The 19394-nt window shown below is 36.7% G+C and overlaps 1 protein-coding gene across 7 annotated transcripts in view; it reads right to left on the bottom strand.

Moving 5' to 3' along the window:
- LOC150103218 (solute carrier family 35 member H1) overlaps positions 1–19394 on the bottom strand; it is a 261818-nt gene that overhangs the window by 26467 nt on the left and 215957 nt on the right. For 3 of the 7 annotated variants that reach the window (XR_016548789.1, XR_016548790.1, XM_090397762.1), the window contains exon 10: positions 17712–17809. The exons of the other annotated variants lie outside the window; for them this stretch is intronic. Coding sequence is in view for 1 of the 3 variants with exons in the window: in XM_090397762.1 (XP_090253888.1) it covers positions 17757–17809 (53 nt within the window). In the remaining 2 variants the exon portion in view is untranslated. The remainder of the gene's footprint in view (positions 1–17711; positions 17810–19394) is intronic. 7 annotated transcript variants of the gene reach the window in all.

The following is a 19394-nucleotide window of genomic DNA, read 5'->3' on the forward strand; positions in this document are numbered from 1 at the left end:
ACAGGTATCAAATAGTTGTATATATGGGGGTGTAAGTAATTCCAAAAGAGAAAGGCCACTACTGGTGTGCTGCAAGAATTAGTTTTGAGACCACTGTTGTACAATTTGTATATTAATGTTATTGGTTTGGGTTCAACTAGCTATATTGTTGTGTCCCAATTTATGATTATTAGGCTTTCAACTATCCTAACATGTGAAACTCTACTTGTCTTTGTCCAAATCTTATTTATATACAAGATATCACCCAAATACAAATATTCAAACTTCTCCTCCCCTTAGTGTCCCTAAATATTTATTTTATACTGCGCCTTTCAGGACATTTAGTTCTCATCTCATCTCATCTTCCTTATATCCTCTTTTACCTTGTAGTGTCGAGGGTCCATTGATCATCGGACCTCATTCCGTTTACAGGATAAGGTGGTCAGCTTTATGCCCCGGTGTATCCTATGGCCTGTAGTGTTGAGTTCTCAAGGCCAGTTTGCCTGCTTTGCGGGATGAAAAACCCCAGAATAAACTGGGGAAAAACCCTGCTGTCCACGCCCAAGACTGGCTAACTTGGCTATGGCTGAGGAAGATCCTTCAGCTCCTCATGTCACCGACGGGAATCGAACCTAGAACACTCCTTCTCCAGGCATATGGTTGCGAAGCGCATAGCCACTAGGCTAACCGCGCGGACATTTAGTTTAAGATATAAAATTCAAAAACAAGGAGCAATTACCAAAATATGTCTGAGTGTGAAACTAATATGCAGTTGTGACCTTTATCTTATAACTATACAAACCCCCCCCCGCGTGATTAGGTTCATACGTTGTTACAAGTGGTGCATTGAGCGGCAATCTCAGACAACTGTATTTTCAACGAACAAAAGTTTATTGAACTCTTAAACATGGTACAATTCATCCTTTATCAAATAAAACTCAATTCAATACTAAGAATATATAATACAAATTTTCACTAGCTAAACACAAGTATTAGGTTAAGATCCTACACGAGAATTGTGATCATATCGCCATAACAGATTCTATACATACAAACAAGTATAATCCTAGAACTAGTTAATCCTTTGTCTAACCCCTTACTGGTTTGATCACGCTATAATTCTGTATTTTCTAGGACATATATAATCAGTTACTCTAATTTTCTCACAAGACAATATGGATTAAAATTATCCTTTCGCTGAGCTAATAAACACTTCTGACCTTTAAAACTCTCTGAATTAAAATACAATGCACATGCATAAATCTCTAGGCACATGAATTACGTATTAATTAATAATAACAAGCTCATTTTATTCTAGTTTGACATATACTAAAGTCCTAGTATAATTCTCATTAATCCTTTCAACTGTTCACAATTGAACAATGACTACAGTTACATATGATCTGAATTGACACGAGATTTTACAGTACCTTTTGACTTGGGTCTTCTACACTGGTCTCTACCTTTTTCTGATATTTTACCTTCCTAGGATGAACCCTTCTATAACTTATCACTCCTAAGTTCTTTTGGCACTAAGATGGGCTTTCACAATCTTTATCTTACATTCTTCAATCAAGGACATACATAGGATCATTTATTCTATGGCTGTGAAATTCACCACATAGGCACTGACTCCTTTATAGAATTTTCTTTCTTTCGTTACGATCACTGGACGATGAAACACACTGACATTATCTTCTCTCTTTTTAACTAAGCGGCATCTCTCATTTCTTGCAATAGGAACATGGAATCTAAATCCTGCACTTCGTTTCCTTATTGTGTTCGGATGGAGAAACCTCCTAACCCGTCATTCAGGAAAAACGCGCGAGACCTATATGAAGACTCGTGAAGAAAAACTCTCAGGAAAAAATAGCTGCGTGGGGGGGGGGGGTGTTCCTAACCCTTTTATACGATAATCCCTACTGGTATCTTCTTCAATTTCTTTTCTTCCTCCCTTACTGGAGTCGATTTCACTGACCAATTAGAGTGGAGTTTTTCTGCCAAAAGATCATGCGGTCTGTGTGCACGCGACTGACACATGACGAAGTCTCAATTCGGGAATTATGACCTTGAGCTTTGGTTTTTGTTTAAGCTAACCTCTATGTCATCTATACTAAATTAATCCCCTTTCCAAAATTTTCTAAGAATTAACTCGAATCTTTAATCTCTTATTTCAAGTGTAAAAACTAGCCTCTCACATACAAAATCCTATGACTAATCTTCTTTGCTTTACTTAACCTTATTTTATCATATCACAACTGTAATAAATTTCCCTCCCCCCCCTTTTTTTTTTATATTTTTTTTCAATATTTAGTTCAACAAACAATTTCAGCTATATTTTTCACTTGGATGCAAGCATGTTTTTCTTTTTTCTTTTTATTTTTTTTGTATTCATTACTTTCAAAGGCTCTTAACGATACCTGCTTAGGAATAAGCTTGCTTACTTAGTTATCTATACAAGGTTTTTTTTTTTTCTTCTCCAGTTACATCATGTGAACTGAAATTTTCACATCCTTAAGTTATCAGGGTGTAACAATATGCAGCGGTTTGCAGATGATGTAAAATTGGGGAAAGCAATGCAGAGTCAAGCAGATGTTATGGCTTTACAGGAGGACTTGAACAGATTGCATGAACAGGCATGCAAGTGGAGCTATCAGTTCATTGTTGCAAAGTGTAAGGTTTTGAAATTTGGTAAGATGAGATTTCTAGAGATCTGGAATCCTGGTGAACAAGGAACTGAAATTCAGGGGCCAGATTGCACAAGTTGTGAAGACATCACATCAGATAATGGTAATGATGCTGAGGACCATGACATGCAGAAATAAAGAGTGATGCCATTGTATAAGGCCTTGATCAGACCTCATATGGATTACTATATACACAGATTTGGTCACAGGGTTTTAATGGAGATGAGGATATGTTGGAAAAGGTTCAGAGAATATTCCCAAAGGTTGTCAGTGGTCTCTGGAATGTGGAGTACAAGGACAGATTGAGAGAATGTAAATTGCAAAGCCTCATGAATGGAAGGAATAGGGGGGGGGGGTATGATTGAGACATAAGCTGGTCAGGGGTTGTTATCAGGTTGACATGGAAGAGAATTTTCATAGAATAGAAGGGCAGAAGAAGAGGCCATCACTGGAAACTGTGCAAGGAGGGTGTGAGCACAGTTGTGAGAAGCAGATTTTTTGAATGGAGTGGTTGGTGAGTGGAATGCATTGCCTGAGTGTGTTGCGAATGCAGACACATTAAATCAGTTTAAGGCACGGTAGGATGAGCATTGTGTGTACCTCCCATGATGAGTCTGTGACTGACTGCATTGAGGTGAGATAATAAAAATAATGTTGTCTTGTCTAATCCTCCCACCTTTTGTTGGCTGGCTTCCCTCTATAATGAAATGAAACATTTTTTTACTTCTCTCTCTTTTATAAGAACCGTTTTGTGGGAACATAGGCACAAATAAATCTCGCTGTCCAATTTCCCATTTTGAAATTTGAACGCAACTCTCCTTGAAAGAACTGCCATTCAAGATTATCTTCCAGTTTAGTGTTGAATACATATGCTTCATATGTTTAGGTATTTTCACAGGTAATGTTCTGCTGAACTGGCCACTATATCTCATTCCTTCTTTCTTTAAGATTGCAAGAATATAAACAAGTGCTGGTCAACATCCATTTGCTGTCCAGTTCAAACTTACTGAACTAACTTCTTCCTCTTTCATTTCATCAACCTGTTTGGAACAACTTCCTCTTCCAGTTTTCTCCAGAAGACCACATCTATCTGTTGAAGAAAAATTTCTACTTTTTGCTTAAGATCTTTCCCACACATACAATGCTGAGATGTGCTATAGCTTTTGTAGCCTCTTGGATGTATGGATGGGGTTGATATTTAAAAGAAGGGTGGAAAAAATGCAATGTGGTTAATTTTAAAGTTAAGGAACAGCAGTTAGAAGCACAATTTTGATCTAGAATTTTTTTTTATGAACTTTATTGGTTCAAGGTAAAAGTTTAGATTTGCTTTCAGGATTACATACACCCTCTGTCCAAAAAGAAACCGAACTTTTGATAGAAAATAAAACAGGTCAATAATAATTATTCAAATAATTTATTTCAATCAATGTACTCTCCCTCAGCTTCGATACAGCATTTGGCATGGTCAATTAATTTGCTAAATGAGTATTTTTATATCAGTTTTTGGGATACTGTTGAGGGTCATGGTTACTGCCGCTTGAACGTTTTCAATGGTGTCGTATCGCTTTCCTTTCATCGGCAAATGAAGTCAGGGGAAGAGAAAGAAGTCACAAGGTGCTAAATCAGGTATGGCAAGCGATCCAACATACAAACTTGGTTTTTGCTCAAAATCTGTCTCACAATGTTCGAATAATGAGATGGTGCATTATCGTGCAAAAGTGACTAGCTGCCTGCATCACAATATTCATGCCGTACGCAATGAATTCTTGCTATTAATCGCTTCAAAACTTGATTGTTTGGCCAGGCAGAACAAATTCTTTGTGGATAATGCCCTTGGAATCGTAGAAACAAATCAGCAGTCTTTACTTTTGACTTCTCCAAGCGACTTTTTTTCGGATGCTCCTCTTCTGGTGGTCTCCACTCAGCACTCTGACACTTTGTTTTGGGCTCACACTCAAAACACAATGTTTCATCACCAGCAACGATCAATTCAAGGAAGTTTAAATCCTTATGAGCGGTTTTAATGAGTTCCTTGCAGTGTTCAATTCGATACATTTTTTGGTCATCGGTCAACTTGTGGGGAACAAATCGTGAATTCAATTTAGGAAGGCCCAAACTCTTGGTCAAATTGTTGTGCACAGTTGATTTTGGAATCCCCAATTCATCTTTAACCAATCTCGCAAACGACTTCGGGTTTTCTTTAATGAATTCACTCACTTTTTGGATGTTAACTTCACTCAGTCCAGTTTTTAAACTGGCCTGGCTTTTCATCGTCCTCAAGCATCTCACAACCACTTTGAAATCGCTTAAACCACTCGTAAACTTGAGTATGGGATAAGTATTCATCACCGTATGCTTTTTGAAGCATTTGATGTGTTTCGATAAAACCTTTACCAAGTTTAACACAAAAGCCATTTGAAACTCATTTTCCGACCGTTTGTCAAAACACACTGTCACTTTTGGCACTATAACTTGGCTTCTAATGAAACAAATGTCATAAACAGTTGACACAACACTAATGAAGGTTGCTGCTTTCGACAACAAAAATATACAACAGGTGGCGGCACTAGTTTCTTCTATTTTCGAAAAGTTCGGTTGCTTTTTGGACAGTGGGAGTATTCCTTCCTTTCTCTGATCACTATTGCTTGAATATAACATCTAAAAATTTTGTCTACCACACACACACACACACCACCACCCACCATACAAAAAATCTCCTTTTCACTTCTTTACTTACATGACCTTTGTATAGTTTCCAAGGATGACTTCTCATTCTTGCATTACCTATTATCATATGCAATAATTCTCTGTATCTATTTGAGAGGATCCTCTCACCAAGTTATATATTTGAATTATATCAGTCCTCCTCCTATCCACCACGCTCTGAAGACTTCAATCTGTCCTCATACTTGATATTCCACAGTTCTAACACAGTGTTAGTTATTTGTCTCTTCACAGAAATCCAAATGAGACTTAAATAGTTCCTAAAATAGTTAGAGTTATCACCACCTTCCTATCTGTACATGGCAGCATTCTTCATATTATTGCAGCAATTTTTTGGGCAATCCTTAAAACTTTTGCAATGTGTCCCATGAAATTCATTTCCATATCCACCAAAACTGCCAGATCCCTTGCTTCCTCCACCTCTTGAAGCAAGATTCTTCCAATATGGTAAAACTCATTCTATCTATTTGTCTGTAGAATTCTCCAGGGTTTTGCTTTACTGCCTCAGCCAATCTCTTTTCATATGTAAATTTCTCTTTCTTTATTACACTCATCACATTCATGGCCTGCATCTTATACTTTTCATGTTGCTGACCAGTATCCTGTTTTTTTATATCTCCCCTATAACATTCTCTTCCCCAGAAGCTCCTCCATAATCCAATGATTCATCCATTTCACTCCTACTTTATTTATCCTCTGAACCTTAAGAACAATCTGACAATTCCATAAGTAATTGAATAAGTGATTTCTCTCTGCTTCAACTGATTAAGCCATTGTATATCACTGATGTTTTCTTAATTTAACTCATTCCCCTGCTCTGTAATTACACATATCTCCCTCTCTTGTTCCACGAAGCTTGTAACTGTCTAGCCACTCCCCATGCCAAAATCACATGATCACTCTCTTTAGTTGATGGCATCATGGTGATATCCATTATCACTGAATGTGACAATATTATTAAATTAATACTCAAGTCCCATGTATTGTTTCAACTACATGCTGCATAGCATAGTTGTCCCTGAGTAGCTCAATTAAGTCAATGTTACTCACAGATGATATTTACTACTTCCAGTCAATGCTTGCATAGTTAAAGTTGTCTATTATTATCATCACTCTCCTGTTGCTCATTGTCACATTTGTCTGAACATTTCAGATATGCCTCTGCACTGCCTGTAGCAACATCCCACAAAATATGTAAAATTTGTGCTGACCTCAGCCTCACACTAAATGGGCTCAAAATCATTATCGTTACTACTTTCTTAAAGTTCCACACTGAGCGGACACAACTCTTCTGAAATCATCGGCAATACCCTGTCTTCTCTTTTATCCTTTATCTTTTCAAAAAATGCTATAATCATCACATTCTATTCCTATGAGTATGTCATCCTTAGTTAACCATGTCTCACTGACATCAATGATTTGTGGATGGAATAACAATATCAAAGCCACAAACTCTGTACCTTTATTTCTAATACTCCTTGCACTAGTGTACAAGCACAGTAGCTTTCCTGCCCCCCCCCCCCCTTTCTTTCTCACAATTCCTATCTCATCATTCAAGTCCTTTGATTCTGCTGATTCCATTGAGGTCATCACTATCTTGCTTTCCTTTGTCCATTTATCTCACACTAGTTTTTGCTTCCCTAACTGGCTACACTCCTCTTATCAATAATCTACTCAGCTTCACACCACTGCTCACTCAAATACAGACCATCTACAGCAAACAACACTCTCCAACCTTCAAACCTATACCATACAACCACAAATTTAAGTCCTCTGTTTTTGCATCTAGATATCATGAAATTCATGATCATTGCTCTTCTCCTAAGCTCTCTACTCATGCCTTGGCAACATACAATTCTCTCTTTCACACTCTTCCAATAAAAGAAAAACTTGCCTGAACAGGGACTCAAACGCTGGAGCCTCAGGTTAAAAGCCTAATGCACTACTGACTAAGCCTGGGCACTCATGGATGAAATATGTCAATTAATTTATACTTCATATCTATGTCATTTCAATTTCACATGTAATTATTAATGAGTAAACACATCAAAGCCAGTAAGGGGTTAATAAAAAGTTAGTAAAGTTACAAAACTGAAGGAACTGAGTGAGAAACAATATAAATTCCTACTAATATCTTTATTTACAAATAAATAACATTAGCATACTTGTGGCATGCAAGAATGTGATAAAATGTTTAAACTATTTGTTCCTCAAGTATTATTTTCAATCTTATAAATAGAACTTAATATCTAAAAGGGCTCAAACTTAACAATAAAATACAATCATCTCACACAATTACTTCTGATTTCCTCTGTTCAAAATCAAAATGACTCTTAAGCTTAATAAGCACCATTTCCTCTCAATAGTGGTCACTTAAATCTAATTACATAACTGTACTTAATTTTTCTTGTGAATAAAATAACATACATCACCAAGATCCCATTTCATGAAGTTTGCATATCCTGAATATGGCAATATTTCTCTTTGGTTTCCCCCCCCCACCCCCAAGAAAACAGCAATAAAGTATTCTTAAAGTTCTTTTTGCTTCTGGAAACCCTTCTGCTAACCATGTACATAAAGAAAATTTATCTTATTCCAAAAACAAGAATGCTACTAAATGCATTTAAAAGAATACTGTCAGTAATTTTGGGAAAAGTTTTTTAAGTTTCATTCACATTTCCAATTTAGCTCACTTTAAAAATAAATCCAATTGTTAATTTGGGAAAACTGTTTACTTCCCTCTTAATGATCTTATTATATTTTATGACTAAAAAAAAAACCCTCCCTTATATTTCTGTCCAAAAACTTATCTTTCCTTCCAGACGATATTCAACAGTTGCTCTTGCTCTCTCACTATATCAAACTACCTATTCGGAAATATATTATCTTGGTGCTAAGCACACTACTGCCTGGCATCACAAAGTAATATGGTAATAAATAAGTCTATCCTTGTTGTAAATATAAATACAGGTCTTCAACTAAATAAAACTTAATTATAAATTTTAATATTTTCTTCTCCTGTCAAGTTTTTAAGCGTCAGAAATAAAATTTTACGAAAAGTCCTTTTAACTTTTTATCAATTTTATTTATATTTTTTCTTGATATCAATAAATATTATAATCAAACAGTTATGACATTTCAGCTATATAAGTTTTTCTTATACTAACTTTACTAATGAAATACCAGCTTTAAAAAAAATGTAGTTAAATGTTTATGCGAAAAAAAGAAAATTAAAATTTTTCCTTTTTGTAAAAAAAAAAGATCAGCATTACTAAATTTAAAAGATGAAAAAACTGACACTGCTAAATAGTACATATTTTATAAAATGAAGGCGTTTAGGATATTAAGAAATCTCAATGCAAATACAGCAATGGAACTGAGTGGGATACAGCCTGTATGTTACGAGAATGAGATTAACAACTTGGTTGGAGGAGAAATGGCATTTTTTTTCTAACAAGGGTATTTAATTTAAGCCTCAACAATGAAAGAGTCCTAAGTGAGTGGAAAAATGGCAGTACAGTCAGGAGGCAGCAAATATAGGCCAATCAACTGAGATAGCATCAGCAAAATTATAGCCCAATCAACATATCACAAATGGTGATGGTTTCGTAATGGAAAAGTGATTCAGGGTATAATTCAGGAATGTGCAGATAATAACATGATACTGTATGGGGGACGGCATGGCAATGCAAAGGGTGAGTGTCTTGCCTTATAAAACAATAAGGGAATATACATTCCCTATGTCACTGACTTTGTGTCGGTAACATAGATAAGAGGGTGGTCCAAGAGAGCTCTGTATTTGGGCTACTGCTGTTCAATTTTTACATTAATGATAGCTGGAGTACTGCAAGGAAGGGTGGGATATCCAGTTTTGCTGATAATGCAGAAGTAAAGAAAATAGTCAATGTAGAGTTGAAAGTTTATTTTTCACTTGGTTAGAGTATAATAAATTTAGTTTAATCCTTTATCCAAGTGTGAGCAAACAAAGTTTGCACCTGAAAGTATCTTCAGGACTGGGGTAAAGTGGTACAACACCAGGACACTCCTTGGAGCAACTTGCTCCAAGGAGTGTCCTGGTGTTGTACCACTTTACCCCAGTCCTGAAGATACTTTCAGGTGCAAACTTTGTTTGCTCACACTTGGATAAAGGATTAAACTAAATTTTTTATAATCAATGTAGAGATGTGTAAAATAACCTCAACAGGGTGGCAGTTTGGGGATTTTTCCTCAAAAAAGATAAAAATGATAAGGGTTACTAGTTTGATATTTCAAAGTTATGCACCTTAGGAATAAAATGAAAAGCTAGGTATCATAACACTAGTTGTCAGTGGTTATTTATTAACAAACACTGACAAATAGTGTTTGTTAATAAACAAAGTAATAAGCAGGAATATCATTATTATTATTATTATTTCGGGCGACTCCAGGAGTCCTTAGACTCATCGAGGGAGGTCCTAAACATCATGTCCACACAACTATGCGATTACATTCTCACAGTATCTATCATACCTTGTCTTGAACTCGTTCACCGTCACAGCACCCACAACAGACTCTGGCAGCTTATTCCACTCATTTACCACTCTAAAAGTAAAGAACCCAGCTCTAATACCCCTGCTAACCACACTCTTGCCCAGCTTCCATAGGTGTCCCCTAGTTCTCCCACCACCAGTCCTGATCTCAAAAATATCCTCTGAATTAATCCTATAGAATCCCTTTAGCAATTTGAATGTCTCAATCATATCTCCCCTCCTCTGCCTATCAACTAGTTTCTGTAACCCACAAATCTTCAACCTGTTCTCATATGGTTCATTCCATAGACCTGTTATCATCTTAGTCACTCGCCTCTGGATCCTCTCCACCTCCTTCCCATCAAGAAGGAACCGAGGTGACCAAATCTGGGCACAGTAGTCGAGATGAGGTCTTATCAATGCTCGGTACAGAGGTACAATAACTTGCTTGTCTCTGCTCGTCAAGGTATTTTTCAACAACCAAGTGAGTTGATGAGCTGATTTAGCTACTTTCACAATGTGCCCCCCTAAACTTCATCTCCCTATCCACCAACACTCCCAAGTCCCTGGCCTCATCAATCTCTTGGAGTACAATTCCACCCATGTGGTATACTGCTGCTGATCTTTTCATCCCAAAATGCATAACCTTACATTTTGTCACATTAAATTGACATCCATTCTCCTTAGCCCAGAACTCCAATCTATCTAAGTCATCCTGCAAGACTTTGACATCTTCTGCATTCACTATTGCCCTACCCAACTTTGCATCATCAGCGAACAAATGAATTGTTCCACTTAGATCCTTCCCTATATCGTTAATGAACAGATTAAACAGCAGTGGTCCAAGAACAGAACCCTGCGGCACACCACTAGTCACAGGCCGTCTTTTGGACTCTACTCCTGAATAAATTACTCTCTGATATCTCTCCATCAACCAATCACCTATCCATATCACCAATCCTATATCCATTCCCATATGTTGTAGTTTACGGATTAGTATTCCATGTGGTATCCTGTCAAACGCCTTTGCCAGGTCCAGCAATATCACTGTAAACCCATTTCCCTTATTCAGTTCAACCATCACCTTGTTATAAAACTTGAGCAAGTTACTGAAGCATGATCTACCCCTTCACAAAGCCATTCTGTCCCCTGTACAGTATCTCATTTTCATCAATCCATTCCTGTATTTTTCCCTTGACTATTTTCTCTAAGACCTTGACAACGACTCCTGATATGCTGATCGGTCGGTAATTTGCAACCATAGTCTTGGATCCTCCTTTATGCAGTGAAACTATTTTCCCCTCTTTCCACACCTTCGGGACTAAACCAGACCTAAGACTCCACTCAGATTAAACATGGTCAAGGGCACTGATAATTCTTTAGCCGCTTCACGCAAGACCCGTGCCGGTATACCATCCAATCCCACAGATGTGTTCACATTAAGGTTCTGTAATAGACTAGTCACCTCCACTTCATTCATCACTATTCCCGTATAAACTAATATGTCACCACCTGGATGATATGCTTTTGCAAAGTGCGTGCTCAGTAACTCCACTATATCGACTGATTCAGTGACCTCCTTACCATCGCCATTCCTTAAAATCATTTTGCCATGTACAGTTTTTTTCTTGCTTGCAGCATATTGAAAGAACTGTTTGGGATTCTCTTTTGTTTGCAAAGCTAGTTTCCTTTCATAATCCGCTTTTGCTTTTTTTACCACACTCGTTACCTTTCTGGCCTGCACTTTATACCATTCGTGTGCCTGTAGGTCACCCCTTTCTTTAAATTTCCTCCACAGTTGTTTCTTTTTTTGCAGCTCAAGCTTAATGGTGTTATTCATCCATTTAGCCCCTACTTGTTTTACTATTCGGACCCTAGGTATACAATCAGCCATTACCTCCTGTATATGCTCCTTGACCACTTCCCATGCTCTATCGACATCCAGCCCTTGCAGTTGTACATGCCATGGCACTGATCCAAGCAGTCTCCTAAGCTTGTCATACTTGCCAGCACGGTAATTCCACATATACCCTGTCTTAATCGAAAATTCCACACCTTTAGCCACTTCCCAGGTCAAGACCTTATGATCACTCTCACCAATAGGTGGCAACATGGTCATATTCATTACAATCAAATTCTCAGATGCTATACCAGGTCAAGCACTCTCACACCACTAGTATTTTCGATTACATGCTGTCTCAGATAGTTATCCCTTAATAATTGAATAAAATCCTTTTCCTTCCTCACATGTGTCCTCTCCTCCTTCCAATCAATGTTACCATAGTTGAAATCCCCCATAATAATTACCCTCCTTCCACTCATTTCATCAATTTCCCTATGCATACTATCTCCACCATCTATTCCATCACCTGGTCTATAGCAGCACCCAACTGTATATTTTATTCTGCCAGTCTCAATCTCACACCAAACAGCCTGAAATGAGCTCCTTTCACTATCCTGTGATACAACTTCAATTCTCCTTGGCTGCAGTTCATCAGCTATCATCAATAATACCCTCCCCCCCATTTTATTCTCTCTGTCCCTCCTAAACACACTATAACCTACACATTCTATCCCACTAACTATATCTTCTTCCGTCAGCCATGTTTCACTAATGCCAATAACCAGTGGCCAGGAAGAGCCAATCAAGGCCAAAAATTCTTCCTTCTTGTTCCTAATACTCCTGGCATTAGTATACATGAAATGCAGTGATCCCTTAGTCCCATCCCTATATTGATGCGTTATTCTAAATGACCCATTCCCATTTTTTGTCCTTAGTGCTGGCTCGGGTACATTATATACATTCTTACACTCATCTGTCTCACTGATGTCTGCATATCCATCCCCCCCCCCCCCGCTCCTTGGTAGTTCTAGTTTCCCTGGTTTTGCACATCCATTTTCACTTCATTCAGCAACACTCTTTCCAGTCTCCACACACCAAGTCCATTCAAATGCAAGCCATCCATCTTGTATAAGTCCTTTCGCCCTTCAAATTCATTCCACACGCCCACGAATTCCACACCACACCGTCTGCATAACCTACGCATAATGTCATTTGCGATTATGGCCCTCCTCCTAAACTCCTCTCTGTCATACCGCGGCAACAGACTAACCATTCTAACTCTGTCACTCTTTTCTTTCGCTACCTTTAACAATATTTTCAACTCCTCTCTCATAAAAAATTTATCACCTTTCAATTCATTCATACCTGCCACAATTATTAATTCTTTCACCCTCTGTTTTTGCACTCTAATACTCTCACTTACATCCTTAAATTTCGCACCCGGTAAGTACGATTTAGTTACACTGCCATCTATCACCCCTCTTAATAACGAGTCACCAGACAACACTCTTTCCTTCATTTCAGAAACTCTCTCATTCTTGCACTGTTTTTTTACGTTAGCCGAATCACTCTGGAAAGAGTTTTGCAGGTGCTCTAATTGCCGCTGCGCATTTTGTATCACTGCGCGCAACCTAGCGATCTCACTTCCTACAAATAATTCCTCATTATTTTTATCATTTAAACCATTTTCTCTCTCAGTATGGTTGCTTTCACTCTTTCTTAGATCACCGCTCTCATTGCCATCTTGTACATCGCAATTCTCTATCAAGCCACTATTTTCACTCACATTCTGGCAGTTCTGGCTTTCTTCAACCATAACTATCTCACTACCTGACACATACTTCAACTCCTCACTTTGCTTACACTTTCTGCACATTCTCCCACCACCATCACTTTCAATCCAAATTCCAGCCTCATTCGGGAATGCATACATCCCACACACATCACATTGGACAAACTCTCTCACATTATAGTTTTTGAACAATGGCGTCGTATTTTTGGACGCCATTATCTTACGTCGCATTGGCGCCATATTCAAATCTATGAAACGTAATGTTATATACTAAATTAAATAACGTAATTCACACCAAAATCCCACAGGCACAACAAGCTACCAAAATTAGGCAATATTACGTTATGATTTTAACCTATATTCTAATTTTTACTCAAAATTGTACTTAGCTTTCGAGAGCTCTCTGAAAACACAACCATCCGTCTGGCCCTCTAGCGGGCAAACTGATGATAATCATCATCAATTTCCTAATATGTATCCCTGAGGGGTGTTCAGGTTATTATGAGAGCACTACATGATTAAATTTACATTATTATTAATCTCCTATCAGCAATTTTCCTCCAAATCAATCTATTATTTGTGAGCACTCCAACATTGTCATATCTAACATTTAGTGCTTCTAAGGCACTTCTGACTGAATCAATCCACCCAGACCTTGGTCTTCCTCTGGATCTCTTTCCAGCCATGTTGGTATCAAACACCTGTTTTCTAACCTTCCCTCACCCATTCTTTTAACTGGCAATACCACCTTAGATTAGCTCTATTTACGAATTTTTGAATACTAATATTGTTAAGGTCTTTTCTAATATCTGTATTTTTAATATGATTCTGCTATTGATGCCATCAGTTCAGTTCCCTAATTTTTTTCAGAACCCTCATATCTGTGGTCCCTAGTCTCTGATCAAGTGCTTTATTTCTAACCCGGCTTTCAGATCCATAAACTTAAAACTGGTTTTGTATATGCTAGTTTGGTGTTTTGGCTAATTTCTCTTCTTTCTTCCATATAAATTTATTCAGCTGGCTACCCACCATACCAGCTTTGCTTATTCTGTTGTCTATTTCCAGATTTAACCTGCCATCTTCACTAAAAACTGTGCCTAAATAGCTGAAATATTTTACTTCTTCTATAGGATCTCCATTCAGAATGCAGCTGAAGGTTTCTATGCTCCTGCCTATTTTCAGAGTTTTGGTCTTTTTATAGCTGATTTTCATGCCAAATTTGATACAGCTATTATTCAATTTAGTTAGAGAATCCTGGAGACTTGCACTGGATGTGTTTAGGAGTACAGCATCTGCATAAAACAAAGAGCTAAGTTTGACATCTCCAATTCTAATATCATGCCCAATGCCACTTTCTTTCATAATGTGATCCATATAGCTGATAAGAGTGGAGATAATATGCATCCTTGTCTTACCCCTGATTTTACATCAACCCATCTTCCTGTAATTCCTTCATTTCTAATTGCTGACTGACATATTAAATATAGACCATGTATTGTTCTGTATAATGTTCTATTCATCAGACATAATTGTAGTGTTTTGAAAAGCTTTTCTCTGGGCACCTTGTCGTATGCCTTTTCCAGATCTATAAAATTTAGTACAGATCCTTGTCATATTCCCACAATTTCTCAACTATATGTCATAAAGTGAAAATATGATCTTGACAACCTCTATTTGGCCTGAACCCAGCTTGTTTTTCTCCAAGTTTCTTTCCACAATGTTTCTCAACCTCTTTTCAAGTATGCTTGCATAAATCTTACCTGGAACACTTAGTAGAGAAATTCCTCTGTAATTCTCATATTCAGTTTCATTACTTTTTTTTTTTTTTTTTTTTTTTTTTTTTTTTTTTTACAGATGGGTAATATGAGAGCTTTACTCCAGTCATTTTGGAAATTTGATATCTCCAGACCCTCTGAATTATGTAGCGTAACCACAGCAATGCTTGTATACCTCGATTCTTAAGCATTTCTGAATGAATATCATCTACTCCAGCTGCCTTTCTACATTTCAAGTTTTTGACTGCTTTTCTCTCTCAAGTTGATATGTACTCCTCTTCACATTCCACTTGAAAAATTTAGCCTCCAGAACATTTTGGCACCTTTCTGATATTTATTTTCTATATTCTTACAATTCTTCCCATCATTTGTGTTTAGCTACTTTTACACACACACAGTTTAGTTCTCTTACATTTGTCTCTGTATTCTTTTAAGGCATCTGCCAAATTATTTGCTAGGTAATTTTGGTATGCTTTCTTCTTCTTTAACTTCTTGTGTACACCATGGTGTTCTAATTTTCTATCCTTGCAGACAACTTCACCACATACCTCCCTAGTTGAATCACTCAGTGTCTTCTTCAAAATTTGCCACTGAGACTTCAAGGTTTGGTTCTTGTTTTCAATTTGTTTCATTTTTTCTTCAATAATGTTTGTATAGTCAAGTGTACAATTTACTTGTGAAAGCTGCTTAACTTTCATTCTTTTTACATACTGTTCTTTTCAATATGATACTCATTTTTAACCTGCCTACTAAGTAATGGTCACTTCCAATTTCAAATCATCTGTATACTCTTGTATCCTGAACGAGCATGAAGATATCACTATTAACAATAACGTAATCAACTAGGCTTTTCTTATTTCTCATGTCTTCTCTCAACATGTGTACTTGTGCACAACATAAAGATATGCACAAGTACACATCTTTATGTTGAAACATGGTGTTTGTAATGACTAATCCATGTCCTAAGCAGAAGTCCAATAAATATTTACCATTATTATTAGCTTTGCCATTTTCTCCAAAATGTTCCTATAAGCTTTGTGGCCTCATTTTCTACTCTGCTGCTCAGATCTCCAACAAGGACCACTTTTTCCATTTTCTTTATGTCAGCTGCCTGTTCTAATAACTCAAAATATTCCTCCACTTCTTTCTTGAAAGAACCTTCTGTGGCCATAGACACATATAAGTTTCATTGTCCATGTCCACATTTTGAAATTTGCCAGCATAACTCTACTTGAAACTGCCTGCCAATCGACTATTGCTACTACTTCACTATAAGTAGGAATAAGGTTACTAATATCCTTATATCTCTTTATAAAGGTTTTTTTTTTTTTTGTACCTACATAGACTGCTGTGGACAGATTTTAGAAAACATGGGTATTTTGAGGATGTAGAAGCAGTGGAGAGAATCTGGAGGCAATTGACCAAAATGATGACTGAGTGGAGCACATCCTATGTAGATGACAGCCAGACAACAAGGGATACAATAGAAACATATGTTACTTAAGTTTTTTATAGATTAGATGCTGAATACATTTTCCTATACATGACTGAAGAGGAGAGAGAACAAGATCACCTGTGGAAATGGTTTATGAGGGAGTTAGCAAAATTGCAATTTATTGTTTGGAGGATGGTGAATGAGTGGAATAGATTAAGGCAATTGTCGGTACTTTGTCGGTGAATGAGTTAAAAGAAAGAGGTATGGGAACTGTGTGTACAATGGTTAGTGTGAGTGTTGAATATGCAGTGACTCTTCAGATACAGTAGAGATGCCTGTATAATAACAACTTTCCCCCAAGTTATGCAACATATTAAAAAAAAAAACTCACTGAAAGTAGACAAGTGTTACAACTTTTATCAAAGAATTAAGTAATTACATGATCATAAAAAATGACAATCATAGCACCACTGAAATTGCAAGATTTATAGTAAAAACTAATTAAGACAGTGTTTACTAACATAACAAAAGGCTTTAGGCTTCCCATAATCAATATTGATGGTGTTATACTGTATACATTTTCTCAAGTAAAATTCCATTGGTATCAGCTTATCTAGAAAGTTTTATAAAAATCATGCTACAGTGGGATCCGAAACTGACAAGTTTGTTGTTGGTAAATCAGATGCTTTCATCTAGTACCCCAAAAGGAAGGGAAAATGACCACAGATTTGATTAATATATATATTGGACTATATACGCTTTTTTATAAATGATCATGGTAATTTAATATCATAAAAATCAACTGAAAATATCGAATGCTGGGTACTGCAAGAATGTTATGTGGCAACTTCTAAGTTAAGTAAAATTTGCCTTTTGCTTTAAAGTATCCTGGGTGAAGTATTAAATATGTTAAAACTGCAAATAAATAAAATATTGTTGGAATGTTTAAACAAAAACTTAATACATACTTGCATGTGTCACGCGAGCTGAAGTAATTTCCAAGTTATAGTAGTTTAAATTGTTACGTCAGAGATGAACACACAATTCCTGGATCGCCAGAATATGCCTATTATACATGACATTATATGTATGTTATAAAAATTATTTATACTAATTACATCAGAAAGATCTGATAACATTATTCAAACCAGCAATTTTAATTTAGATCAAACTGCAAATTTTATCTGTAGAAGACAAAAACAGTTTTCAAAATAAAATTAAAGGAAAAAAAAAATTTTAATTAGAAGCATTAAGTGTTAAATGACTGTGTTTTCACACTATGGCTCCATCATGTTATGTAAGAAAATAGTGGTTATACTGTTAATTAATAAAAATGTCATTAATGCACCCAAGACCAGTTTTTGTCATTACATTGAAGTATTTTACTCCAAAATAGTACAGCCACTTGCTGACTTATGGGTTCACTCCTCAAATCATTGTGTACTTTAAATAGGTGTTGGAATTTTCGGAACTGATCACGTAGTACAGTGTAGTGAATAAATGAATGGGTGTGTGGGGGGGGGGATTATCCAAAGGATAGAAATTAAGGAAATCACTCAAAAAAAAAAAAAAAAAAAACCTTTGATCTCACCAACACTTAACAATAGTAATATGGAATGGATATGAGGCTAATAGCATGGATGGGGGGACAGCTGACAGACAGACCCAGAGAGTAGTATAGAATGATGGTGACTAGTGGAGTACCTCAGAATTTGGTACTAGGGTCACTACTCTTTAATTTGTATATCAATGACATAGGGAAAGATTTAAAGGGGGGGGGGATATTCAGTTGTTTGCTGATGATGCAAAACTGGAGAGAGCAATAGTTGATAAAGATGAAATAGATGTCCTGCAGGAGTTTTACATAAATTGGCATTTTGGGCAAAGGATAATGATTGTCAATTTAATGTTGCAAAATGTAAGGCTAAGCACTTTGGATTGAAAAGATCGCATATGGTGTATCATATGGATAGTATTGGATTGAAGGAATTGGGGATAATGATGGACAAAGAGTTGAAGTTCAGAGGACATATTGAAAAAGTTGGTAAAATAGCTCAATGAATTACTTGGTTGTTGAAAAACAAGCTAACAAATAAAGATAAGTTATTATCCCTCTTTATAAGGCTATGCTTCGGCCATATTTTGACTACTGTGCACAGATTTGGTCACCTGGGTTTTTTTGGAGACCAGGAAGTGATTGAGAGGATTCAGAGACAAATGACCAAGATTGTGACAAGTCTGTGGAATACTCCCTATGAGGATATGATGATGGTTTGTGGGTTACAAAGTTTACTTGATAGGTGAAAAAAATGGGGACATGATAGAAACTTTTAAAATATTAAAGGGGTTTTATAAAACTGATGCAAGTGAAATTTTTCAGTATATGACAAATAGAGAACTAGGAGCCATCTGTGGAAGTTGTGTAAACCAGATTTTTTGCATGGAGAGTGGTGAGTGAGTGGAATGGATTGCCAGAATTGGTTGAGCATTCCCTGATGGTGAATTGATTCAGGGAGAGGTATTAAAGGATTTGTGTGTGTGATGGTTGATTTGGGTCTCCTGCGATGAGTCTCCAGACTCCATGGAGATGCCGTAAAAAAAAAAAAAAAAATAATAATATTACAACCAGAGGTAGCTGGACAGTGGTGATA

Source organism: Typopeltis vanoorti, chromosome 9 (assembly GCF_054136105.1).
Source record: "Typopeltis vanoorti isolate ZY-2024b chromosome 9, IOZ_Tvanoo_1.0, whole genome shotgun sequence".
Lineage (NCBI taxonomy): Eukaryota > Metazoa > Arthropoda > Arachnida > Uropygi > Thelyphonidae > Typopeltis > Typopeltis vanoorti.